Source organism: Sebastes fasciatus, chromosome 21 (genome assembly GCF_043250625.1).
Source record: "Sebastes fasciatus isolate fSebFas1 chromosome 21, fSebFas1.pri, whole genome shotgun sequence".
Lineage (NCBI taxonomy): Eukaryota > Metazoa > Chordata > Actinopteri > Perciformes > Sebastidae > Sebastes > Sebastes fasciatus.
The window spans coordinates 5295436-5323419 of record NC_133815.1 but is presented as its reverse complement, the minus strand read 5'-3'; the positions used below and the strand labels follow the sequence as shown (position 1 = coordinate 5323419).

The 27984-nt window shown below is 40.9% G+C and overlaps 1 protein-coding gene across 6 annotated transcripts in view; it reads left to right on the top strand.

The window, feature by feature from the left end:
* arhgap21a (Rho GTPase activating protein 21a) overlaps positions 1 to 27984 on the top strand; it is a 95663-nt gene that overhangs the window by 42104 nt on the left and 25575 nt on the right. For 3 of the 6 annotated variants that reach the window (XM_074622628.1, XM_074622626.1, XM_074622627.1), the window contains 5 exons: positions 6254 to 6442; positions 11486 to 11507; positions 24549 to 24641; positions 26230 to 26308; positions 26705 to 26759. In XM_074622628.1, the coding sequence (XP_074478729.1) occupies positions 6254 to 6442; positions 11486 to 11507; positions 24549 to 24641; positions 26230 to 26308; positions 26705 to 26759 (438 nt within the window). Of the gene's footprint in view, positions 1 to 289; positions 943 to 6253; positions 6443 to 11485; positions 11508 to 24548; positions 24642 to 26229; positions 26309 to 26704; positions 26760 to 27984 lie in introns of those variants that run through there. The other 3 variants (XM_074622625.1, XM_074622623.1, XM_074622624.1) reach the window with 3 other exon arrangements.

Sequence of the window (27984 nt, the reverse complement as noted above, 5' to 3'; positions counted from 1 at the left end):
ACTTCTTCCACCGGCTGTGAAAACAAGTTATTCCTGTCTCCTCCTGACAGATAGCAACTTTATGCTGCTTGTACTTCCCAAACTTATCTGAATTGTCCTCATATTTAACTCACACATGTGTGCGTCTCGTCTTCTTCTTTCATTTGTTCTCATGATTTATTAATTAGACACGTGAGTCTGTTGGCGGTAGCACGCTGCAGCTAAAACTTTTAAAGGTTGGCAGCGAAGGAGGTGAGTTAGAGAGAGAGAGATGGAGGAGGCAGGAAAGGAAGAGAATCCATCTCAGGCCGCCTGGTTTGTGAATATGTGTGTGTGTGCATACTTCAGAGAGAGTTTTGTGTGGTGAGTGGGTGGGTGCGTCAGTCAGTCGGCCCGGGCTCTCTGCAGTGCACTCAGCCGCTCTCCTCTCGGCTGAGTGGAAACATCATGTGTCTGTGGGACGCCCTGTTTCTCCAGACTGAGACCAGAATAGACAGTTGAAGACGGACCGAGGGAGGGAGAGGGAGCAGAATGGACTAAACCAGAAACTTGGAGTAGAGTACGTAGAAAAGAGGACGCCGATACCGGAGCATTTTTGAGGTTTTCATCTATTCTGCCGTTTGATCTCACCACCTCAAACCTGGCTATGCCATGCTGGCCCAGAGGAACGGGCTACCACCAGGCTGTAAGCCGGTTCCTCTGAAGGATCACCCGGACCTGCGGGATGTGGACGTGAACGCCGAAGGATGCTGCTCCCTCACTCCTTCTCCGTCATCCGGAGGTTGCCCCTGGGCTCGGCTGGCCGGCGTGGACGGCTGCCTCTCCGAGCCGTACTGTCTCTGGTTCCAGCTTTTGGCCAGAGCTTACTGGGGAGAGGTGGAGCTGGGGCTCACCAGTCCCAATCGCAGCGTGTCCTGGGCTCGGCTCAGAGAAGCCTCCAGGAAGAACTGCGTCCGATCTCGGGTAAGGACAGTTATGTGTGAGGAAGATGGAGAGCATCGTTTGCGAGTTGACATTTTGAGGAGGCAAGTTGCGCCACAGTTTTGAGGGATTTAGGACTTATGTGTTTAGGCGATATCAGTGTCTGGCAGAGATGTATAGGTTTACATAGGAAGCATTTAATAGGGGAGGAGAGGTTCGGGGCGGCTACACTTCGTTGTGCTGTCTGAGGAATTTAGTGTGCGTCATCCTGCTCTCCAGCGGCAGGGTAGTCCTGTTTCACTGACCGATATCTTCTGTAATGTGAGTGTGTCTGAGTGTGTGTTTTGGGTTTAAGGTTTCATTTATTGTTGGTCCCTTTGGGAGTTTCAGAATGACACTTTGCTGGGTGCTGTCAGAGGAAGATGTTTATTTCTTCTTCTGCTTAACGGACTGAAGTCTTTGTGCATTGATGGACCAGAGTAGGGAACTGAAGGCATATTTTCCTATAGTACGGTGAATAAGGGTGACTAATGTTGAAGTCTGTGGTCAGAGAGGGAGAGAAGTTTGGAAAGAAAAAGCGAGAGGGAGTGAAAGAGGTTAGACGACCCAGGGATGACTCACACACACACAAAAAAAGGGCAAAATGTGGATAAAAAAGCTGAGTCCACAAGTAATGCCATTCAAATTCACTCATCTCATATACATAAAGAAGCAGGACATGCAAATGCACCATCCCGCAGGCCATGGCACCATATGGCAGCACGCAGATCAAACCCTCAGTGTGCACATAATGGTGACTGTTTTGATGAACAGACTGTATGCATAATTGAGTCGGATTTATCAGGTAATTATGTGAGATTGTTTGGAGCAGATTTACAGTATTGTACCTTTTTGAATGTGACTGTATGTCACAGCGGCACTATGCAGCTGTAGTTTCCCTTCACACTGTGCTGCTACTTCTCTTGCTGTATAATTCAACATGTTACATATATAGAAACATTTCCAACAAGGGCTCAGCAGGTTTTGATGGCTTGTCTTTTTAGCAATTGCTGAGGAAAATACGTGTTTTTCTGAATACGTACAGTCACTCAGGGGCCGCGAGTGTCAGCGTTAAGACGGACTTATCAAAAAGAGAGTCTGTCAATATCGGCAAAGTGTTTCAGAGCTAATAGGCTAAACTATTAGAGAGATGGAGAGCAAATGTCGCTAATGTTTAGCTACTGCTAACCGAAGCCAAAGGCTCACGGCTGCGGCTACGGTTAGCAGAAGGCTAAACTATTAGCAACATTATCTCTCAATCTCTCATAGTTTAGCCTATTGGCAGCGTTTGCTCTCCATCTCTCTAATAGCTTAGCCTTCTGCTCACCGCTACGGTACAGCAGACGTGACGACGGTTAGCAGTAGGCTAAGCTATTCTATTAGCGACGTTTTCTTTCCATCTCTGAAACGCTTCGCTGATATTGTAGCTCGCTAGAGACTCAAATCACAGTTTGTGATATCAGATGTATGCGATATCGATTCTGGCACCGAACAACACAGCAAGATAACATTTTGGATGTGTAACTTTATCCTGCTACTCTTAGGTGATTCCATATTACCTCCAGTCTTTCCTTTGTTTTGCCTCCAGCTAACAACGTGACATAATCATGACGTTGGCACTAAAAGGGTCTATAAAGAGAGAGATGGAAAATGATGTGTGTGTGTGTGTGTCCATGGGGTTTTTGAGCCAAACGGCTTAGCGATTGCATAATACGACATTTTAAGCATGAAATCAAAACAAACAGCTGAGTTGGACTGTCAGATCCCCTCTCCCCTCTCAGTTACAGTGTGGACTGTGGCTCACTTCCAGCTCCACACCACTGGGTATTGGTGGTGATTTCACCAGTCACACCATTAAGCCCACACCCATCCCACTCTCTGGGGGCCTCTACATGTGCTGCTCCCAGACAGGCCGAGGAGGGGTGTGGATGGAGAAGCCCGAGGGGTGGTGGGGAGAATGTCTTTGTTTTGGATCCACACCTAAGATGTATTTTGGTAGGAGAAAGAGCCCGCGGAGAGATCTGGGTTGAGGCTGAAGCTCTTGGCAGGCTCTCGTAGCCCGGAGTCACTATGGTAGTGTTAGCAATAACCGCTAACGCACGCCCTGTGGTGCAGCGGTTCTGCTCCGTCATTACTGTGATGATGGATGTGACAGAAGTCTCACTGCTCAGACAGCTCACAGCAGCAGGAGAGGTCACAGTGCTTCTCAGCGATGGCGAGAAATAGAGACGTCAGGATTAAGAGTTATGGAATATTTCCTGCGTTATGTTTATGGAAATGATAAATCTGGGTTGTTAAGTTCTTGAAAAGGCTTTGGAAATAAAAAATCTAACAAGAGTAGATGCAAGATGAAGTTGAAGTCGTGGATAATGTATTCTGAGAGTGAGATCGTTGTCTTGTATGTTTGCACTCTTGCAATACTTGTTTTTAATTGAAAATGCCCAAAAAATACTCACAAAGAAAATGATTGTTTGTAGGGCTATCGATCATTTTCACTATCACTTAAACGTGCTAAATTTGATATCCAGAGCATTAATACAGCAGTAAACAACTATTTGCTATTTATAGATATGGAGGAGTAATGTCCACCTGAGCAGAGAATGAAGTCACACTCCCTCTGTGTATGTTGTAATCAGAGCTTCTCTGTACTTTGTTTACATGGCCAGCCATGCTTGCTTTTTAGTACATGTGAGTCTCTCTGTTGTGCCACACTGGTTAGCTAATCTCCCTTCTGCACTGTGATCATAAGGTGGTTACCGCTGATAACGCCGTCCCAACCGACGGCGTCGTTGCTGAAGCGTAGCACCCACCCTCCGGTTCCCCCTCAGGTTAACACTGTTAGCTCTGTCAGCACTGTTCCCGTTGTTTGCACTGTTCGTGCTGTTAGCACCACTAGGTGCTAGCCGGCGGCTCAGCCGTTGCCATGTTGAGAGCCTTGTGGAGGCAATAGATATCCTCTGAATTCCGTATTGAGCACCTTTAATCGTTTGGTCTCTAATTGTCTCAAAAAAAAAAAAAAAAATGGCCATCACAATTTTCGAGAGCCCATTGTGACATATTCAAATTGATTGATTCGTCTAACCAACAAACACCAAACTGAAATAAATGTATAATACTTTACGAGAAGGAGAAGCAGCAAATCATTAAATTTCAGAACAATATTTTCGGAGGCATTTTTGCTTGAAAAATGTCTGGAACAGTTAATTTATTGTTGAAAACAGCTGATTCAATTTCTGTTAAACAATTCATAGATTAATCGACTAATCGTTTCTACTACTCAGTTGTAGCTTTTGCTGTAATTTAATTGGATATATTTAGATATGCACGTTCTTTAAACATGTTTTTGATTGGGTTACAAAATCACATTATAGTGTACTACAGCTGAAATGATTAGTCAATTCATCTTTGAGTTGATCAACAGAAAATTAATGAACTATTTTGATAGTAAATGAATCATTAGTGTTTATTTTTTCAAAGTAAAAATGGGTAAAATTCACTGGCAACAGCTTCTGATTTGGTTCTAAATGTGAATACTTGCTTGTTTTCTTCTTCTGTGATAATAAACTGAATATCGTTTGTGTTTTGGACTGTTAGTCAGACAAAAAAAAAATATTCGAAGATGTAAACTTGGACTAGGAAACGGTGATGGACATTTTTTAGAGCAAACGTTTTATCAGTTATACCAAATATTTATTTCTGAAACTAAATAATGAAAATAATCGGTAGTTGTAGCTCTACAATATACTATTTAGTCTTTCATCACAATGCAATCTGATGTAATCTGTGACCACCCGTACTCCCTCTGTGTGTTTGTTTTGTGTGTTTTGTAACATCATCTTCAGGAAAAGAGTCCTGAATATAAACTGCTGTCTGTGACTCATTGTATTTTTCAGCTTAGCTACAGTTGCCATCTGAGACCGAGTCAGCGTAAACACTTTTTGATATAAAACATTTAAAATCACTTAAAAAGAGTTTTTCTGCCGATGTGTAGCATGTGCTGAGTTATGCAGGCATACGTGTGTAATGTTACGCAAGCTGCCAGCATTTAAGGGTTGTTTTTATCCCGTGTTAGTCACAGTAGGAATGTAGAAGATAAGTCTGTCATTGTGCAAACACGCCAAATAGCCCTGCAAAGCCCCAAATGTGCAATAACTAAAGCCATATGTATGGTTGTGTGGAGCTTGTGGCTGTACTAATGTGGATTAAATGATGACCATGATTATTTTGACAGATATTGTGATCACTGACATGAACCACAACTTAGGAACACAATTATTCGACTGCATTTCTGGCCTCTGTCACCGACATTTTAACAGTTTTCATGTGAGGATGCCGGGTGTGCTGCTGAGGGAAATGAACATTTCTGTATTTGCAAGTTGAGACTCATCTGATGTCTTAATCAACAGCTTCTAGTGAATGTGATATATTATGTATCTCTATTCTCACCATTTGGGCACAAAATGACACCGTTGTTATTCAGCAGAAACAGCCTGATTCAGCCTGATAACCTGAATCAGCAACAGAGGGATTTCTTGTGTTTTTAAATGAAGTTGATCAATAATATCTATGCCTAGCCGCGGGCTGTTTCATCTGTCAAAACACACTTTTCTTTGTTTTAGCAAAACCGCTTTTCTTTACACAATTTCCAGGGGGGAAGTGAATGGAGTGACTTTGTACTTTTTTGTGGATGTGAATATAGTCCTCAACAGTGGACAAATGGAAGTTTTACTATCAGTGCGTCATTGTTTTCACAACCACATTGGAGCGGTGCATCATCTCCAGCAGTGGGTTGTCGAGATGGCCCAACAGGTTCCAAGATACATTTTGCGGGTGGTGATAATGATTTAGGGGAAAGAAAGAGAAAAAAACATTTCTGTTACACAAGATTAGGTTAATTTTCTTCTAACTTTTATCAATCGTTCCCTCTTTTTGTTTTGAATCTGTATACTTTCACCTGATATGCCTCTAAAAGTGCTTTGAGTTAAAAAAAATAAAAATAAAAATATTACTTTAAGGCCACAACCTGCGATGTGGGATCACAAGTAGGCATTTTCTTTATGCTAAGTTAAGCGAACTGGCCTCTGGTTAGCTTGTATTTGGCGTACAGATATGAGAGTGGTATTAATCTTCTCACCTAACTTTCAACAAGAAAGCAAATAAACATGTTTCCCAAAATAAATGATGAATTAGTCTCTTGAAAGCGCTCCTCTCCTTTCCGTTTTCTGTGTGTTTCAACATCACAGTGCAGGTTGTGAGCCCTGTATATGTGCTGAAGATCATCACTGACGTACATGTTTGTTTGTCCTCCTCTCAGGCCAAGCAGAAGGATGGGCGCGATCAGAGCGAGGCGTCGGCCGTGGCTTCTCCCGGGGGTGAGGAGGAGCCCTTTTCCTGGCCGGGGCCCAAAACGCTTCACCTGCGCCGAACCTCCCAGGGCTTCGGCTTCACGCTGCGACACTTCATCGTCTACCCGCCGGAGTCCGCCGTCAACAACTCTCTGAAGGTAACTGAACATCCGTCGTCTCCTTACCCCTCTGATGACACTACTAAATATAACAAAACAACCTTCATATCAGCTAATGCAATTTAGAGCTGAGTAATTGTTTAAAATAAACAAGTTGAGGTAAGAAAAAGAATCATGTTTCCAAAGTAAATAAACTTCTGTTGACTCAAGTGATGTAAGCCTCAGGCAGGAGGAGGGTCTGACTTAATTTAAGACACCGACAAAAATCTGTGCTAAATGAGACATTACATTGGAAACAGATGAAATAATCTCAGACCACAGGCAGTTTTAAGGAAATAAAACTTGATTTAGATGCTATAGTTTAAGGAAAATGTGATTTTTGTGACTGAAATTACCCAAGTTGCAACAGTACAGGACGCATTTGATCGGACAAAGTAAATCAGCGCTATTTACTCTTCAAATTGGCTCTATGATGCAACCCATTTCAACAACATCACTCCAAATACGAGTCACTTTATTGGCTCTTGTCCTCCTCGCTAACTCTGGCCTCGCTGTCAAGGACCCCGAAACGTATAACTACTGGTCAGTGTTCCAGATTGAAATCATAAAACGTGACTTTATTTTGTTTTTTTAGTGTCTGCAATGGTTAGAAAACACCAGATTTGTGTGATACGAGAAGGAAAACATAATCAAAATCATGACTTGTATAAACACCTCAGTATTTAGTGCTGTTGGGACATTAGCAATGTGTCCCAGTTCCACACTGCTTAGGTACTGCATACAGTATGAACTATTTATCATATTTATCATGCTCTTGCTGTTCTGAGATCCTCCTGAAGCTGTTTCACCACCATCTACCACTTGTTGTTATTCTCTCCAGCTGTGAGGAGCTTCTCAATTTCCTTTGTGGAGTGGAGTTGTAAAAAGGAGGAAGTGTTCTTCCCTGTTCTGTATTCCCATTTCAGATGTTTCTTTTAATGTTAGTTAACACAGAAACAAAGGAACTCTCTTGAATGATATAATGATGGTATAGGTTTATGTTATGGCCACCAGCTTTAATTATTACCTCTGTCAAGGTTATGTTTTTGGTCTGGTTTGTTTGTCAGGATTATGGAAAAATTACTTTGAATGAAAATTGGTCGAAGGGTGTATCATGGGCCAAACAAGAACCCATAGAGCGGATCCGAATCACTAGGCAGATACACACATTATTTTTCACTTATGGAAACGGCCTTGGAGGAGGTCTGCGCTCTTCGAGTGCCCCTCCAATTTCAGCTTGGTTTCTGACAAATCATATTTCATCAGTTTGGTGGATCAGGTGTCAAACACTACAATACTCATAAGTCCTGGTTGTAGTTGTCAAGGAGAAGAAGCCATTTATGGGTGCAAATCAGAGCTGTAGCAAGTTCAAAATCCAAACCTTACCCAGAATTTAAAAGTGAAGCTACAAATTTTTAGCTTCTGCGCATTAAAGATTTTTGAGCTTGTTGATTGGATGTTTCTTACCGACGGCACTTTGGGAGTTGTAGTTAACTTCTTGCCTTACATTTTTATGTATGCAAACTTGTGCCTTCGACCTTTTAAATTAAAAACAAACAGATATTTTCTAACATGGTTGCTCATCTTTTGTACAGATGATTTGACCCAGAGAGTTTCATGCCAATCCAAGCTGTATAAGTGCTCCAAACATGAGTCACATAATATTGTCTATGGCAAAAATGAAATGGGACCAGGGGCACCAGAAATAACTTTTCCTACAACTAATAATGATTAGTTGATCAACTGATTAGTCGATGGACAGAAAAGGAAACTGCAAATATTTTGATAACAGTTTGAAGTCATTTTTTCAAGCAAAAAAAGACAAAAATTATTTAGTTCTGACTTCTCAATTGTGATAATTTGCTGCGTTTCTTTATTTTTTTGTGATCGTAAATGGAATATTTTTTGTAAAGGTTTTTTTGTACTGTCGGTCAGACAAAACAAGACATTTTAAGATGTCACGTTGGGCTTTAGATTGTGAAAAATGGTAATTTTCACTTTTTTCTGACATTCTATAAATGTAACGATTAATTTATTGATTAATGGAGCAGATTTTATTTACATACTGATATCTTTAATACTTAATTTTGCCACTTTACCAATGTGGACACATGACATACTGAACCCTGTTTGGAATTAGTGTGTAGCATAGAATTGGGATACAGCTTAGGCTATTTGAATGGTATCTATTGTACATAAGCACTTGGAAATACAATCAGTATTTAATCTGTTTGGGCCACAGACTGACGCAGACTAAAGAGCAGTACAATGTTCCATTTGAACTGTTATAACATGTAAAGGTTTTATTTGAGCCTGCCTGACTTGTATCATCCCACCTGGGACGTCTGCCAGCCGTCCTCTGGATAACATCAGCACCAATCTGCCCTTTGGTATTAATCCTGACGTTACAGCACATCCGGCTCCTAATGGGCACAGACTAACACACACTAAAGGGCTTTGGGTAAATACGATGGGGCTTCTTTAATGGTAATAAATGGGCCGGTGTTTCCAGTCAGCTTTCTCAAAGCTTATCGCGGCCTCTTGACTATTCGTTTTTGTAAGTGATAATTCAGGATAAGTTGGGTTTACTTTCCTCTGAAGTGTATTTTGACAACCTCTTCAGTTTGCACAGAAGGATTTCCTACAACGTTAGCGTAGTGCTTTCTGTTTATAGCTTTTGGCTTCTGTTCTGCATGTTGAAAGAGAAGCTGTGGCGCGACACTTTCAGACATTTGTGTAACCAAAAACATAGACAGTTTCTCCCGGAGGCCTTCTTGGGTATCACAATGTTGTTCCGGCCACTACATGCTTTGTGATCTTGCCGTAACTTAATAAAAGGATATGAAGGTTGAAGAAGCAAGTTTGTTCTCTTAAAAACTGGAAATATTGAGTAAGATGTATACCATGGAAAATTAAGGCAGTAAATTCATCTTAAAACTAGGAGTGGAAAAAAATCGATTTACCTATGTATTGTGATTTTTAAAAGAAAATATTTTTAAATCAATTTTTTAATACCAGAATCTATATAAGTGCTTGATTTGAGTCTATGCGGAGGTAGAAGGAAGTTACCGCTTTTATTGTTGTAGTGTGAGCAAAGTGACGTCATATCCGTTCCGTATCTGTCAAAAGCAAAAACAAAGCCGAGACGAGAAAACAGAAAATGGTTGAGGGGCCGTGTGGATACGACCTCCACCTTCACATGTTAAATCCAAAGTGGTAAACACTACACATCCAGTATAGTATGGAAGCACTTTGGGTTTCACACATTTCCAGGAAAAGCAGAGCTAGACATCCCGGCTAAAGCTACATGCTAACTCTGTCATGGACAGGAAACATTACCGTATGGCGGTAACGTGCTGTCAAACCGGCCGTCACTCTCATCTCCGTGGTCAAATTGGCCGACACTACAACTGTAGAGCACCCATATACTGACATTTATGTTAAATGCACTCAAACGGAGCTGACCATGGATGTATGAAGAGAACGGAGCTGGCGGGAGAGCTAGCGACGGACTCGGAGAATTTAGAGGAAGTGTACACGTGTGACTACGTCCGATTTTCAAAATAAGGTATTAACAAAGGGAACTGTATATACAAAACACATATATGGAAATAAGATTGATTGGATTATATTCACCAGAAGTATAAAACACTACATATCCCTTACAAATTAAAAAGAAAATACCACTAAATTTGTGAGGTTGCTGGAAAAAAATTATTAAATAATACCTGACAATAACTGATATATTTGACTTCAGGACATCTCTGACTACATACATGCTGAAAATCAAACATTTTGAATTTATTAATTTAGATATTTTACAAAGTAAAAGTCCCTAAAAATGTATGATTCAAATTTTTCGCAATAAATCGTAATATGGAATCGCAATACTTAAAAAATGCAATATAAATTCAAATCGGCACCCAAGTATCGTGATAGTATCAAATCGGGAGGTATGTGTATCGTCAAAGCTCCACTTAAAACACTGGCAGCTCCTGGTAAAGCAGAATTTAACCTTTAGTCTCCTGCGTAAGAAGTTGGCATTATTCTCCTTTATACATGTAATTGATTCTGAGACATACGGGTAGATGTATAGAATTACATAACTAAACTTTCAGCCGACGGTCTTGAGTCCTCTGTGGCCGTCTTATCATAAGACGTGATTCTGGGAAATATTCAAACTGAAGCTTTAAATTTCAATCCGTCAGGTCACACTCACTGTACACCCGAACCAGTTCTCCCCATTACGTAACCCCAACCGACAATCCTCATCCTTGTACATTCATCACATTTCATTGTAATTACTTTCAGGGTCTTGGATTGGAGCTCTTGATTAATCACAGTTTGTGGATATTGGGGGTTAGATTGAAGAGGGTCAGAGCGTCTTAAGGAAAGCTTTGGGGGGGGGGCAGGGAGTCTTTAAGGATACGTGGGCAACATATGTGTCACTGAGGGGGAAGTGGATTAAAGCACGAGTGTGTGGAGTTTAACTGGCACTCGGAGGGAAATTAAGGTCTTATGTGTTGAGGAAATTGAAAATAACACAAACATGGTGATGAAGTGGCTTTTGGATTGCTCTGGATCACCATGAGTCTTGTTGTTCCCTCTTGTGTCTTAATTATGTTACTAAACTATAATGAACACTTACCTTTTTCTCTGTGGATCATCTCATCCTTCATTCAGTGCTGAGAGACGCGTTGTAGGGCTGTAAATAACTATTATTTTGATTATCAATTAATGTTTTAGTCTATAAAATGTCAGAAAATACTAAAACCTGTAATAACTCATTTTATTTGGCCACGTGAGGGCAGCAGAAACAAGTTGTGAACACAAAACTAACATATTAACAAACCTTTTTAACAATGAACTTGTTAGCAAACAGTTGCATATTTACACATCCATCAGTTACAGATCAAAATGATCCTGTTTGTGTCCACATGGTGAATGTAAGTCCATATTAAATAATTCCCCCAAAAGGGAAACTCTTGAATGAAATAAAATCACAAATCATCTAACATTTACTTTCTGTTTTTTTCCCTCTAGGATGAAGACAATGGGAGCCGAGGTAAGTGTTGAAAATCATTTTTTTTCTCTTTTATATATAATGCATTAGAGATGTGCTCTGTGATCTTGGACCTCAGGTGTTGCAATAAGAACAGCACAGAAACCATTAACTCTCAGCTATTCTTCAGTGACTCCACAGAATAGGGATCAAATTAGGATTGACAGTCCATTACTCTAATGTATTCTCACTCCTTATAGATTGAAATGGATGCATTCGTTGCGCCTCGGTCTAAACATTTCATTAGCGTTGGCAATTCAGTCCCATCAATAGCTCTATAAATGCACTCATTTGACCCAGGAGTGCTACTAAAGCTGGTGTAAACAACATGATGCAGGTGAAGCAGTCTTTTCTGTAGGCAGACAGGCGGTGTCCTGCTGCACTTTGGTGTTTTAAAGCTTTCGCTCTTCAGAGCTTTGCTGTTAACTTGGCAAGGCCTCAGCATTCCTCAGAGCATCCAGCTCATCATCCCAGTCCCTCAGTATTCAGCTCACGTCTCCAGCCCAGCATGAATGCAGGAGGATTGCTCCGCTGCGCTTCATCTGAAGCCTTCTTAAACAGCCCTGCATCTCATGACTGAGTGGCATATAGAAACACAAAGCACGTGTACATGGGCTCCCATAAACACGCACAAAGACTGAACAGCAACAGTGCGGCCTTAGAGAAATAATCCATGTGTTTTTGTTTAAATAAATATCCACTTTTTTTTTGGAAAAAAGGCATGTTTCCTACACTCAGTTTATGGAAGCTTTTGTGTTTTCTCATCGAAGCTCAGATCGTTCTTTTTTAAAACAAACTGATACCTCTCTGGCAGCAGTTTTTCTGTCTGGGAGTAAAAGAGAGAAGATTATCATCATTAGCTGTTTGTTTGGCTTGTAATGAACCCAAAGCCCTACCAGGTGTGATTCAGTGAATTGTTATGGCATGAGTGGACAGTGAAAGTGAAGAGTCCAGGGTTAGAGGAGGGTGAGCGCAGCACTTTTGTGATAATTCTGACTCTTAAACGCCTCTCAACGGGAAATTGAGAGATTCCTGTAAGTGTCCCTCATCATCCCTCTTGGCCCTCAGTGTCACATTCCTCACACCGCCCCCCTCCCCACCCTTTTTTAACCCCTCCATGTCCGCCCGCCTCATTCAACACAGGCCTCAAAACATTAAACATCTCCCACACGAGGGCCTTGCTGTGGGTAGAGGAAACCCTGCAGGGAATTAGTGTGGCTGCACATTCTTGAACTTGGATTCCTTTTTGTGACTCTACCTGAAAGAAGTCATGTGTGATTGTGTGTGTGTGTGTGTGTGTGTGTGTGTGTGTGTGCCAGTGTCATAAAGTAGTGTGTGGTAAATGCAGTGCATGAAAACCATTTACCGCAAAGCTACAATAGATGGTGAATAATGATCCTGGCGTGGAGAGCCCCCCCGCTGTCACAGGAAGTCACTTGGCTGGCTTCCAGCCTCTCATAAATCCTCCTCTGCCTCCCAGCGGGCTCAGCGGTGGGGGTGATAGGATGACAGGTAGTAGGGAGTCAGAAATGGATATCAGGGTATCTCCAGATATGAGGATTTACAATTCTTTAGGTATTGTGAAGGATTGGAGCGTTACATTATAGTTTGAGAAAATTATTTTGCATCTGACGGTAAAAAAAAACATTTAAAAAACAATTGAATTATCTGAAGAATGCATTGCTAAAAAGCTGGAAGCTCATGAGAAGTTGATATTTTTGACATTTTTACAGGACAAAGTTTTTATGATAACTGGGACTTTGCTTCTGGACTTCGAGCTGGATCTTAGTATGATGAAAAAAACTCAGATTTGACTAATTATAATTCAAACTTTTGATGAAATCGCATTGCTGAGAGATTAAATCAGATCTAACAAAATGCTGTTCATCTTGTGTTTGATTTGTTATGACTACAGTCAGCAGTAGTTTTGCCCTTAATTATAGGTTTTCTTCCTATCACCCAACTGTGGTCGATATATGATAGTCAAACTTAAAGGTGCTACATTTGAAATTCAGAGCATTAATATAGCAGCAAACAACTATTTTCTATGTAAAGATATAGAGGAGTAATGTCTACCTGAGCAGAGAATGAAGTCTCTCTCCCTCTGTGTGTGTGTTGTAATCAGAGCTTCTCTTTGCTTTGTTGACATTGCCGGGCCGGCCGTGTGTGCCTTTTAGTGCATGTGAGCGTGCTCCACTGGCTAGCTCACGGACGCCGCTCTGCACTGCTTTCATATGGTCGTCTCATCCGACAACACTGTTGCAGAAGCGTAGCACCAACCCTCTGGCTCCCCATATAAACACTGTTAGCTCTGTCAGCTCTGTTGCTGTTAGTTTTCACCGTTAGCTACAAGCCGCCGGCTCAGCTGTCGCCATGTTGAGAGCCGTGAGGAGGCAATCGAAATGCCAAACTCGCATTTAGCACCTTTTTAAAGAATGATGCAAAAGGTGATATTCAACCTCTCTGCTCTCCAGAGGCAGTAAGTGTATTGGTATGCTCATTTTGTATACCTTCAAATGATCACGTTTTGACCTTTGGAAACATTAGTTGACAAAACACTCTCACCACAAGGTCCATTTAGTAGCTGTTCTGGAGCTTTCAATCGTACTGTTTTATACACTCTTCCTCGGCAGATGGAGTTTGCGCAGGTGTCCTGGAGTTTATTTTCAAACATTTCCTAAGTACTTGAAGGACTTTTTGTGCATGTTGGCTAAAAGGTTGAGATTCAAAGTTCATTCTTGACGTAGCCAGAGACTGAGGGAATAAAAAAATAGTTTTGATGTGGGTTTAGACTCCTAGACATTTAACTTTGGTGTCATTTCTCACTGACGCCTGCAAATTGTTATTGTTGCTATGTGACAACCTAGACCCACATTGCTGGTCACCAACACAACAGTACACGCCCCAAGACACCCGTAACATGATCGAAAAACCACGTAAACACACACAGACCCAGACAGATAATATGTCCAATGTGTTTAGTTGTTTTAACATTCTTTTAAAAAGTCACATTCTTCAGCTTTCTCCAGTTTTCTGTGGCCGAGTCGGGTCTGTCTGTGATGTTGGCTGCAGCCTCCCGACCTCCCCGGCGCTCTGCAGCGCAGTTTATTTGCTTGACTCTGGGCCAGTGTGTGATGAGGCTGTTGGTGTTTGGAGAGTGTCGGGGGGGGCTGCTGACCGCATGTTGACTAGCTGGGTGTTGCCGCTGGAAACACTTCAAACCTCCAGAAAACACACACACACACAGACAGACGCTCACACACGCCGACGTAGATAAACAACCGTAAACATGGACATACAGTGTGTAGGTGCAGAGTGGAAACATGGAAACAGAGGAATGATGTGTGTGTGTGTCAAGTATGGATCTGTTTATTTCCTTTCACAGCGGTTGTCTACATACCAAATCTTCCTCTCTATCTCACTTCCTCTCCTCTTCCCTCCCTCCTCTGCCTGTCTCTCCCTTTCCTGTGTCTCTTTCTCTTTTTTGTGTATTTTAGCAAGTTGTTGAAGGGTAAAATCCGACTCTGTGCTCTGCTTATGAAGCTGTGGTACCTCAGCAACATAAAAAAAAGTGTCTCCATCTGTTCAAATATTTGTTTTTCATTCAACGTGAAACACTTTTTCTCTGCAGATACCAGCTTTATTCCCCCCCCCCCTTTTTTTTAGGTTCGTTCCCATAAAGTCTGCAGAGGGAACGTAGTGCAGCACAAGCAAACAGAATTCCCCAGTATTCTCCAGTGGGCTTTTTTAATGCCCCACCTTCTTTAACAAAGCTGCGTCCAAAGTTTTGTCTTCTTTTCTCTCTCTCTCTCTGCTTCTAATTCTTCCTGACTTTCTTTCTGTTTCTGTTCTGTTTTCTCACTGCCCTCAACGACTTCTGGACTTTTCCAGTTTGAGTTTATTACACTGAACTCCTCAAATCTAGATTCTTTCACTAGCGTTTTAGCATTTTTCTCTTATTTAATTCTGGTTACAAGTAGATTTCCTGACTATTCTTTTTATCCTGAGTGTGAGTAGTTGTAAATCTGACAGCTTGTTTATTTATTATGACATACAGCCTCCCACATAGAAGTTGTTTAACTCTAAGGCTCCAGTCATAGAAGCTTTTTTAGGCAAATGTCCAAATATAATTGACCATTCGCTCCCTCAGTAACGCTTTCTTTTTAGGAGCTATTTTTTTTTCATTATTATTTTTGGGCATTTTCGCCTTTACTTGACAGATGACATGCAGTGTAGAGGCAGATTGAAAATGGGGGGAGAGAGAGAGGGGTTTGACATGCAACAAAGGTCACAAGGCTGGAATTGAACCCGGGACGTTGCAGTTATGTGGCATCTAAGCACTCTCCAAGGTGCTCCGTTGCTAAGCTTTTTCTCACATATGTAGTTCGCTGTTATAATAGTGGCAGATTTACCGCTTTAAATCCATAGTAGTTTTTGAAAGTTGGTTCTTGATTTCAGACTAGAGGTAGACTAAAGCAGGCTTTTCATTCATACCTGGCAAACGTCATTTTTGCCATTGCTGGCAGATTGTATCAGCTATATCTAGTAGGGCTGCAACTAATGATTATTTTCGTTGTCGATTAACCCATCCATTATTTTCTCGATTAATCGATTAGTTGTTTGGTCTATAAAATGTCAGAAAATGGTGAAAAATGGCGATCAGTGTTGTTTCCAAAGCCCAATATGACGTCCTCAAATGTCTTGTTTTGTCCACAACTCAAAGATATTCAGTTTACTGTTTTTTTCTTACTTGACCAGTGGGGCAAGTAGGTCAGAAATCTAGTTGCCCCAAGTACATTTTTATTTGGCCCTATACAGATTTCTTTTGTTTATTAGCGGTTATCAATTAACAACAGCTGCCATACAAGTGAGGTGCTGTTGACTCTTGTTATGGCGCTCCAGCGACAATTTTTTTCAATTATTTCATTATATTGCAGTTTGGGCTACCAGATGTGTTTGGTTAATGTAACGCTATGTCTCTAATGTTGGCTGGGGTGTAACTTGCCCAAAGTAATTCAGGGACAAACTAATGTAGCTAGTGCCACTGTAGGTAGTAAGCTTGTGAGCTAAACATGCTAATGATTGCGGACATTAGAGCAGATAAACACACAGTTTAATCCATTCCTCACTCAGCCAGTTGGCTCATTTCACACATTTCTTAAAGCAAGAGACAATATTTTAGGCTAAAATCACCCCATCTGTTTCCAGATGTTTGTCACTTGTTCCCTCAGTTGAACTTAAACTCCCTTGGTAGATACTTTGGATTGTTTTACAGAAAGAAAACAAAACCGTTTTTTTTTGTTGCCGTGTGGTCAGTGTATCCTCTTTCCCCTGGGTGGATTTTGGTATTTGGAATTCCTAGAAGAAAAAAAAAGTGATGGAAAGTATTCCACCATCTTCCTGTCTGTGCTGGAAAAAACACTAGTTGTGTGTGTGTGTGTGTGTGTGTGTGTGTGTGTGTGTGTGTGTGTGTGTGTGTGTGTGTGTGTGTGTGTGTGTGTGAGAGAGAGAATCTGTTGTGATGTAGCGGTGGTGTCAGGCATGTGTTTCTACATCGGATGTCTGTCCCAGGTTGGGAACGTTACAGTCAAGGAATGACTTATTGTGAAATGATTGCAGCCCTCCAGGAATTTAGCCCTGCTGGGTTTTCCACGAACATGCTGTATACAGTTGCACTTTGAAATTTTTGTGTTAACGTTATCTTATCACAGATATATTGGTAGTGGTGTTTTTGGCAGCCAATAAGTAATTTATTGTATATATAGTATTTACAGTTTGTATTATAGTAATACATTTGCTTTACAGAAACAGCAAAGTTATGTTTGAGGTCATTTAGAAAGTTTGACAAAAAAATCTTACTAGCTTTTTCAACCACAGAGCCTCTTCCGTCACCAACCTCTTCCTCAGCAGATACACTTTACTTATCACGGTCTTTTGGTCAAATATGAATGGAAGTTACATACTTGAATGAGCCGTTTATATCTACACAGGGAGCAGGTCCTCTTCACAGAGTACGCCATGTTGCACCGCCATGTTTCTACAGCAGCCCAGAACGGACAAACCAAACACTGTTAATTTCTCCAGCTTGGGCCGTAGTCGATAACGTTACTCGCTCCCATCGCCGCCGCTCTCTCTCTCTTGCTTCACCACTCACTTCCTACGTACACACACACTCTAAACACTCTACTCTTTCAAGTAACAAATGGCTCTAGAGAGGGACATTCACGTTTCCACGTCGGCCACCGTAGCTCTCCAACACAATTGGCACACGGGATAGGTTTCAGTTTGGTTGCAATCTCCTCACCTCACCGCTAGATACCACCAGATCCTACACACCAGACCTTTAAAACCAGGAAAAGACATATACTATATTGATATATTGACCAGCTCTATTTGTGATACGTCAAAAACAAACCTAATCCGGGAGAAAATAAGTTTCCTTCGAGACGTAATTGACAAGCAGTTTAGTTGTCTGGGAATGTAATGTTTAGGAGACCAGGTTGTATTTACTTACATGCCAAAGGACAAACTGCCGACTTGACAGAGTCGGTGATGTCGGAGGCTTTAAGGTGTATTGACGTGCCCTCCCCCGGCGTGTGCCGAGGTTTCTGACACAAAGCTGTGGCCTTTTTACAAAGTGCAGCGATTAGTGAAACGAGACCCGTCCGTCTGAGACTGGCACCTACAAGACGTTACACCATCTGACAAAGTCTATTGACACAGTTTGTAAGAATGTGGGTTTATTACGCTTTTCAAGGAGGGTCAGGAGGAGTGGAGTACGCAGGTTGTTTTAGCAGCGTTTAAGCTTTCAAAGTGGAGTTGTGTTTGGACTAGTTTGCGTGTGAACCGCACAGAGCGTTTCTTCGTGGGAATGGGAGAAACTAAGACAGAATTACACTATTTATTTTCACGATGGCTTCATCTGCTGTCTTACTGTTTCTTTGAGGACGAGTTTGACAATGAAGCGCGCTGTTCTTTTGAAGGAAGTTTGAGTTTATGGATTTATGTAAAGTGTGCTTGTGCTTTGACCTTCCCACACTATGGGGGGATACACTATGCCAGGATTGTGTGCCTCCTCTTTTTTATGTTTCTCTGCTGGAAGAGACCCAACACAGATAGCCATCAAAACACATACACAGTCCTCCTCCTCGTCCTCAGTGTTGGGAAAGTTGGAGAAAAAGCAGAGCGTAGAACAAGCAACACATCTGCATAGGTGTTTGTATATTTTTGTACATTTATACGTGGGTGTTGTGGTGTTGGTAAATGCGAGTGAGTGACACAAATGGTAAAGAACAGCGAGTTGGAGTGAGAGGTATTACGCCAGGGTTAATGCAGTGAGCGGGCAGCGGGCCCAGCCCTCTGAAGAATAACATTATCTCACCCAAAACAACGGGGGGAGCGGCGAGCTGGCCGACACAACCGGGCCCAGCTGTGCAGCTGGGGATGACCGCCAAACCAGAGAGAGCAGCGCTGACTTCCAGCCAGGGGAAGGCCATTCACTGTGCACTGCTAGATTGGACCAGATAGCGTTTTATTATAAAAGTTACAGTAAGAAAAATAAATTACTTTTTGCTTCATATATATAATTGAAATGTGAGGTGTGGTTCACATAGAGACATTTTCATGCTTCCCCGCGCTTGAAAACTCCAAAAAATGTGGGAATAGCCAACAACCAATGGCTTTTTATACTTAAGTTTTTCCACAGCAGCAAAAAAATTTAATAAGAAGCTGACTTAAAATAATTGAATTAGTTGTGCCATCATTTCATTTTGGAAATTGTAGATATCCATATTGGTATTAAGATGTGAAATATAGTGAAATTATGTGAGTTGCTAAAAAAAAATTAACCAATTTTTCTAGTGGTTTATTGACAGAAACTATATTGATCAACAATTAATTGTTTCTATAGTTTTTTAGAGATCGCTGGTTCAAGCCTTTCAAATGTGAGATTTTTATGCTTTTCTTTTCTCATATAAGGCCAGAGGTGTAGACTCGAGTTATATTTGTGAACCACAAATTTGATGACTTGACTTGACAAAATCAAAACAGGCTTGCAACTTGACTTGAACTTTAACACCCACAACTTGTGACTTCACTTGGACTTGAGCCTTTTGACTTGAAAATACTTGATACCTTCGCCCTTAGCCCAAAGATTAAAAAGTATGTTGTTTAAAAAGTGTGTGCACGAAGACGATCAACTGCCCGGTACCAGAGGTAACTCCGACAGTAGCGTAGAGGTTGGGTTTATTTACTTTTTGAGAGATCTTTTATTGATTTGTTTGGGAAGAGGATTTACTCGTGGAGGAAAAAAACTGAACTGAACTGAACAAACTGAATTTCTATCTTTTGTTGTTTACTGCTAAACCCCTATTTTTGATTAACATTATTGAGACATGCATTTGATTATCTTACACTTGATTCCCCAGATCCTCTTTGTTTCAACCAATCCGACAGCATCCAATCAAGTTTCAGGAGGAAACCATGAAGAACTAACGTTACGTTACCGAACGCCAGTTGGCACCAGTTACTCTGTTGTTAAAATGTGGCGAAGAGCGCATTATGACTTGTTTAGGACTCCAAACTTAAAGTTTAGGACTTTTTTAGTTTAGTTTGGGAGTTGACTTGACTCGTCAGTCTTGACTTGGGACTTGAGTGCAAAGACTTGAGACTTACTTGTGACTTGGAAAACAATGACTTCATCCAACCTCTGTATATGGCAGTACATCATATTTGGAATTTGGGATTTGGATAAAACCAGCAACTTGTGAACATCACCTCAGTTCCTGGCAAATTATGTATTTTATGTCATTTCATAGACAAAACAATTAAGTAGATTAATTGATAAAAATAAACATCAGATAATGAGCATAATCATTAGTTGCAGGGCTATTTGTAACAAAACATTTAACAAAAATGTGTTGTTTAGAGTTAACAACTTCAGTAAGGGTCAGTTATAGCTTGCCAAATTAGACTCAGAGAGTGTTTTCACACTTGTTTTGACTTGTTTTGGTCTTTTAGATGCCAAATGGGAAAGAATTCACCACATAAACAACTAAAGCAGGCATGAAATAGAACAGGAGATTAGTTTGTTTACAACACTGACAGCTTACATAATGCTGTACTGAATGGCGTAGATGTGGTAAACCTCAACTATGTGCCATCTAGTTGAGCAAAATACCTGCAATTATTTAAAACTACTTTTAGGCCAAGTTCTGCTTCAGTCATGCACCTGTTTACCGGAGTGTTAAATGATGCATGACGTGTAAATTAAGTGCCTCGTCCACCCGAGAGTAGCTGAGGTTACTCAACTCTCATTCTGTGTTTTGCAACAGCCAAAGTCATTTTGAGGCAGGCTGATGTATTTCATTAATCCACACCGTAGTTTATGCTTCGGTAAGACAGTTGGCAGCATTAAAAAAATATCCAGAGCTTTAGATTTCCACATTTAATCCTGTTCATCCAGCTGCGTGGCACGGAAACTTCCAGAAATCCAATTTGTGCTGCAGAGTTGGAGCTCGGTGAGATTGGCTCAGGATTGGGAGTTTGCCGAGTACACAGAGAGAGAAAGAGGAGGGGGAGAGGTAGAGGGAGCGTTTGTTAACATCTGTACCTTCACCTCGGGTCAGTCGTGTCCTACATTGTGTCAGTGATGTTGCACATAAATGCATCAGTTCAATCATATCTCTGCGAGGGCCTGCAGTAGAGTCACTGTCGTTTTTTTCATGCATCAAGTTTTTGTCATGCAATCAGCCACCAGGTCGTTTTTGTAAGAACATGAATGGAAATACGGTGTTGCCCTTGACAATTTTTACATTGTTCCTCACTAAGAAAGATGAATCATTTGATGTGCAGCACTGCCTTCTACTGGATGAGAGACAGACCTGCAACTGTTGTGAACACCTCAGTCAAACCTGGAGTGTGTTTAATAGTGACTTCACAGCGAATGAGCAGGTTAAGGCAGCCGGGCCCACACTAAAAGGATTTTTTCAAATCTTAACAGATGTTTAAAAATGCGAGAGACCCCCACACATAACGACATGTTATGGTAAATTAAACAGTTTTGTTCCTACAATGTGTGTGGACAGCAACGATTTGACAAAAACGGCACACCACACACGGAAATCTGGCAAAATCTCCCGTGATCAAATGTGATGAAGTATAAACAAACATGGCAGGAACATCTGGAAAGAACCATCAAAAAATCGGGGCTTTATTGACCGTTGTCGGGAGGGGGAAATTGACACATAAGATGGGTATCAAACCTGTGATCTTTCATTTTGTAGAAATATCTTTTGGTGATGATTAGATTTTCTTTGTAAGGTGTAAATGGGCCACAGTGTTGGATACAAATCAGTCAGTTTAAACTCACTTTGTTGATGTTGCTTCTCTTAGATGTTGTCGGACAGTTAATCTCTGAATCAGAACATTGAACATCACACATTTAAATTGTTTGCAGTAACGTTTTCAGCCACCGGAGGGAGGCAGCAGAGTGCATGTGACATACTGTCATCACTGAAGGACATCTAAGGTGACATGCTTACAATAAAACAGCGTTGGCATGTTTTCTGCCAACAGGAACCCAAAATGATATAGACGCTGTCAGGATTTTAAAGAAAAGGGCTTTCAGACCATCAGGTTACAGGTTTGGATTCCTGAACCAAGTTGAGTAAAGTGATGATTAAACAACTCTCACCTTTGAAGTTGCTCCTCAGCAACACTTTTAACCCACATCTGCTCCAGTCCAGCTGTTCTGCACTGGCTCATAAATGCCCGTATTTGCTGCTGTGTAAATGTGAATCATGAAAAGAGCATTGCACACTTTGCACGAACGCTCTGATGCTGCACTTCATCAAAGCCTCTCGGCTCTAAGAGGCAGCTGAGGCCAACTGAGATTGAAGCTTACAGCTCAGGGAAAGACGATTTTGCGTCTTTTGCAGTCTTAATCAGACGCACAGACATCCCTCTTTATTGTGAGCACATAATTGCTATAAAAACACATATTATACATGCATTTTAAAGAGGTTATTTTACTTGGTCTTAATTAGCTGGATTTCCTCCACTAGCTTTCCCCGTGTACATCACGTGACATGGCGTTGCTGTCGCTTCCTCCGCCATATGAAACTCCCTTGTGGCCTGTTTGCTTGTAGCCTTGTCAGCGTACTCTGACCTCTCCTCGCTGTCCTGGTCTGTAGGTCAGGACACATCTGACAGCAGAGTAGAGTCAATGGAGGGATGTATCAAGGGACATAGGATGCGATAGCCTGAGGAAGAGACGGGAAGAAGGATTAGTCTCTCCTGTGTGTTGTTTCATAAAATCTTGGAGCCTATTTGTCTCGAACTACCACTGAGGGAGAGTGTGTGTGTTTTGAATTAAAACTCTGGAAATAATGCTGATCAGAATTGAGAATAAGACATTTTGCAGAGCTGTTAAAAGTATCAATAAATCTCTTTATTAGTCCATCAAGGCAACTACTTTAATGTAGACTTTTTTTTAACTTTTGAATGTTGTGGCTGCAGTCCAGAATAGAAGAGTAATATACGGTACATTACTCATTTTGCCTTCTCAAAACGAAAATGCACTGAATTCAGGAAGCACAATGTGAAAATGAAAGCTGTTGATTTCATTATGGGTAAAAACTTTTGGCACTATTTTATCTTGCTTCCAGGAGTTTCACTGTGTGTTTCACTGTGAATAAGGACCAGTTTCATTTTGATGCAAAGTCTTGTACATTAGCAGGAATATGTAGAACAAAAATAGAAGTGAAAGCAGCACTTTGTTTATTTAAAAGTGGAAGTGCAATAAAAATATTCTGTCCCTAAAATAAATGAATAATCATTTTGGCCATAATCGTGCAGCCCTACTTTGATTATTGATTAATCATTGAAGAAATTTACTGAGTTCCGGCTTCACACTTGTCAATGTCATTGACAAAACAAGACTGTTGATGACGTCACCTTTAGTAAATTCTATATGGCATTTTCACCATTTTCTGACAAGTGCATTTATTCATTTGGCTTACGCGTTTGACTAAAGCATCATAAAGATTTGTTACAGTAAAGTCTAATGCAGATAATTGAAGAGCCATTAAGAAGAAGGTCCACAATGCTCAGTTTCAAATTCCACCTGACACAACAAGTTTGCAGGTCCATGAAGTCACACATGAGTACATAGGAAATTGGAATTTATTGTTTTTTTCATAGGCCAAACATTAATAATTGGCAGATTACTCTGTAATGAAAACAACAGTTAGCTAACTCAGTCGGGTGCTGGTCAAACTAAACTAGCACAATGTGTCCAAAATGAGAAAAGGGTCTGTTGCACAACTCTGTTGAAATGTTAATAAAGTTTTGAATCTTGTAGGCCTGCCCCTTCTTAGTCGAATAGTCGACTAATCTGTCGTTTTGGGCTTAGTCGACTAAGATTCCTTTAGTCCATTTGTCCTTTTTTATGCTTTTTTTTAATGAATGACTTGTTTCTATTTCTAGACACATCTCTCTGTGATTCTTTCTGGAGAAACTCAGTTTTACAGATCTGTTGATTAAATCAACTAATCTAATGTCAGTCGACTAAGAATTTCTTTGATCGAGGACAGACCGAGTATCTTAATATGACATGGTTGGTACCAATGGATTCTTTAGGTTTTCAAGTTTCATATGATACCAGTGTCTTCATTATAACTGTAAAACTGATCCCGCTGCAACCTAATAATCGCAGATTGTGTTATTATCACATTAACTTTGACAGCCCTACATAAATAGACTTTCCCATTTCAACAAGTTACCAGTTTATTTCACTTTACAAACAGAAAATCCTTCACATTTGTGTTGTTTGAGTGAGTGAGAAAAAATTCAGTGTGAGTTGTAGTTCGTGTCACATCACTAGTGGAAAAGCTGCAGAAAACATGTGCACTGATGCCACAGTGTTGCAGCAGTTGTATTTCCAGTTCCAGTGTAGTGTGGCCTAGTTCTGATTCGGCTGCCTCTCTTCTTCTTCCTCGCTGTGTGTGACCAATCGCCTCGGTGCATGTGCTCTCTTGTTGCCAGGGAGACAGCGGAACCGTCTGGAGCCAATGGACACCATTTTCGTCAAGCAAGTGAAGGAGGGAGGCCCCGCCCACGGAGCTGGACTCTGTACAGGTACTCACACACACACACACACATGTAACACACACACATACAGCCTCTATGGAGATCATTGCACTGCTTCTGATAGCCGGATGATCTTATGATTAACCGTTCCCGTCTCACGTCTGACCTCAAAGCGCCGTTTGATGCCAAGATTTCTTCACGTTTTGCACTGTAGGTAATTCCACTTCCTTGTAACCCGCCAGGCAAAACAGATACCAGTTACAAAATAACAGATGGCTCATCGTGGGAGGTTGAACAAAGTGTAACATGCACACTGTTATTCCAACCTTCCCCTGATTCTGTCTTTTTCTATGTCTCCCACTTATTGATTCATGAATCACTTCTAATTTTAAACTGGTGAGAATCAACTCCTTCCAGTTTCCCTGAAATGGAGGTGACAGCTGAAGCTGCGTCAGCGTTATTGCCAGATTAGCACTCTGTATTACAGGAAATGTTAAGTGGCCTGGACAAGCCCTCTAAACTGTCTGCTTTTATCTGCTCGCCCACCTCTCCTGGGATGAGGGAGTGCAGTGTTTTCCCACAATTATCCCGTTTCTCTCCCTAAACTCACCTCGCCTCTCTTCCTGTGAGATGGCCATCTTCAGAAAACTTGAATGGACATGGATACTCACATAAAATAAACAAGTATTGGTTATTCTCCTTTTGATCTGAACGCAGATGTGTGTTTGTGCTGGAAGCAGCTACTCCAGAGTGGTTTTTCTTTGGTCAATAACCATATTGACTGGATTCCACACAGACGTACAGAGTTTATTTGTCATGTTGCTGTTAAGCAGTAGAGGTCGACCGCAGTGTTCATTTTGGCAGCTATTTTACATTAAGTCGTAGTCTTAAGACGAAAATGCTTATTAGTTTTAGTCACATTTTAGTCATTTCTATCTTTCATAGTTTGTCTAGTTTTAGGCGACAAAGTCATTCGATTTTAGTCAAAATATTTTCTCTCTTAATATTTATTTTAGGTTAACGCGTTAACGCAAAATCATTTTAACGCCACTAATTTCTTTAACGCGTGAACGCAATCGATCTTTCGGAAGTTGTAGTGGGCTCAATTTTAAAACTACTGAAGCTACTGGTATCATATGACACTAGAAAAACCTAAAGAATCCATTGGTACCAACCATGTCATACTAGCTTTTCGAGAAGGAGGTTAAATAACCCTCCAAACGTCTGCTAAATTTTGGCGAGGAAAAACTGGCAAGGCCATTTTCAAAGGGGTCCCTTGACCTCTGACCTCAAGAATTCTCCACTCCATAAAAAGTCCAAAAACCTTTAGCCTATTATTTTTTCGGGGGGTTGGTGAGAAAATATTGGCTTAACCTTTGCCGTCCCGGTGAATAGCTGATTTTGCGGCAAGTAGATAAGTGGTATTTGTGTCATATCTGACCGGTTTTCAGATTATTTCTCCCCACAACAGTTATTTCTCGAAAATATAACAACCATTTATTTAGGTAGGCCTATTTACTACTTTGAGTTTGATGTTCAGTGATCAAGATTTATCTATTTAGGTATTATTACTTTGACTCGAGCTCTAGTTGGCAGTAAGCAGCAGGTTTGTAATCTATTTTCTGATTCTGACCAGGGGACCGGATAGTGAAGGTGAATGGAGAGAGCATCATTGGGAAGACTTATTCGCAAGTCATAGCCTTGATCCAGAACAGGTAAGATATTCATCATTCCACATTTTATTGTCTGGTTTATTTTAAAGGGAAATATGCAAAAGACTGACTCAGACCCCAATGCCCGAGTTTCCATCGAATCCCTCCACTGCCAACACTCGCCTCCATGTTTGTGGACCAACATAGAAAATGAGACGGAGCAATTGTGAAACTTCTTTGGAAAAAAGTTTCCAGAGAGAATTATTTCCCTATTTCTGACAAGCACACATGTATAACATTCATTCACACTTCATTAAACTGCAGCTATTTGAGTCTCATTCTTTCGATTTTTACAAGTCAAACTTAAAGTGCTGTGACTTTTGACAGTTTGAGCTCTGTGTTGTAACAGTTTTTCTTTCTGTCTCGACCCCCCCTCACCCTCACCCTCGCCTCCGTCAGCGATGCCTCACTGGAACTCTGTGTGATGCCAAAGGATGAGGACATTCTGCAGCTGGTAAGCATTCATTCATCAGTAAATATTGCAAGTGGGCTCAAAAATGCTCTCTTTTTTTTTGCGGTTTATACAGCAGAAAACCATGAATACCAGACCAGTTCTCCTTTTTACAATGTTGTTTTATTTAACTGTTATTTATCAAGGTTAGTCTAATTGCAATTCAAATGTAATTCTCAACCTGGCCACGAAGAACGTATCCTGGCTGTATCTTGTTTGTTTAACCCGTACCTGCCACCAGACAAACCAGATACAGCTGTTTTCCTGTTGTTTCCAGGCTTAATGCTAAACTAAGCTAAACATATTCTGATTCCACCTCAGTACTTAACGCATATTTATCTTCTTCTACCAAAAAGTAAATCTACTCCTTCAAGCTTTTTATGAAGCGATACTGACCTCCGATTCATGTAGGGGATGTCACGATACCAGAAATGTAGTTGTCGATACCAATGCCAGTAAAAATTCAATGACTGTTGCTACCGAATTAGATACCAGTGTTAAAAAAGAAAACAATAAATCCCATGTACTTCAACGGACACTCCTTTATTACTGTTTGCATACTGGTTTTCGCGATTTTATTATTAATCACTGACGATACGCCTCAAGTTTCTCACAAAAAACATCATGATAACGTTATAATTTACCTTCGCACAATACTCAATTTTTATGAATAGAACTTGAACGCATCATAATGTAACTCGATGTAACCCTAATGTACGTTAGCAGTTTGCTCCGTTATTTAGCCAAGTAGGACTGTGGTGCCCACCGGCAGCTAACAGCTAACGTTGACTAGCTCTCTCCTGCCGATTTCAACATAGGTTTGTTCACAGTGTATTATCGGGAACATTTTCCATCTTCCCCGGGATGCGGTACGGTATTGTAGAAAAATGAGTACTGTCATGTTTTCAGGATTTTGGCATCAACTTGGTACCAAAGTATCTGTTCTCCTGACGTCCCTACATTCATTACTGACTCCCTAAAATAATAGAGAGTAGGTGTTGACAAGCTTTCAATACCTTAGCAGATTAGCTTCTAGTGGCTACAAGCTTGAGTGAACCATAAACAGTTCATTTGACTCCAGACAGGACTCTAGTAAAGAGTGGATGATTATTTATTTATGATGTTTAGAGAGACCTGAAAGTCAAAGGGTTGATCCATGTAAGAACGTAGATGGTGTAACATCAAGACATCAAGACTGACATTGACTGTCTCATGTCAGGTTGATTAT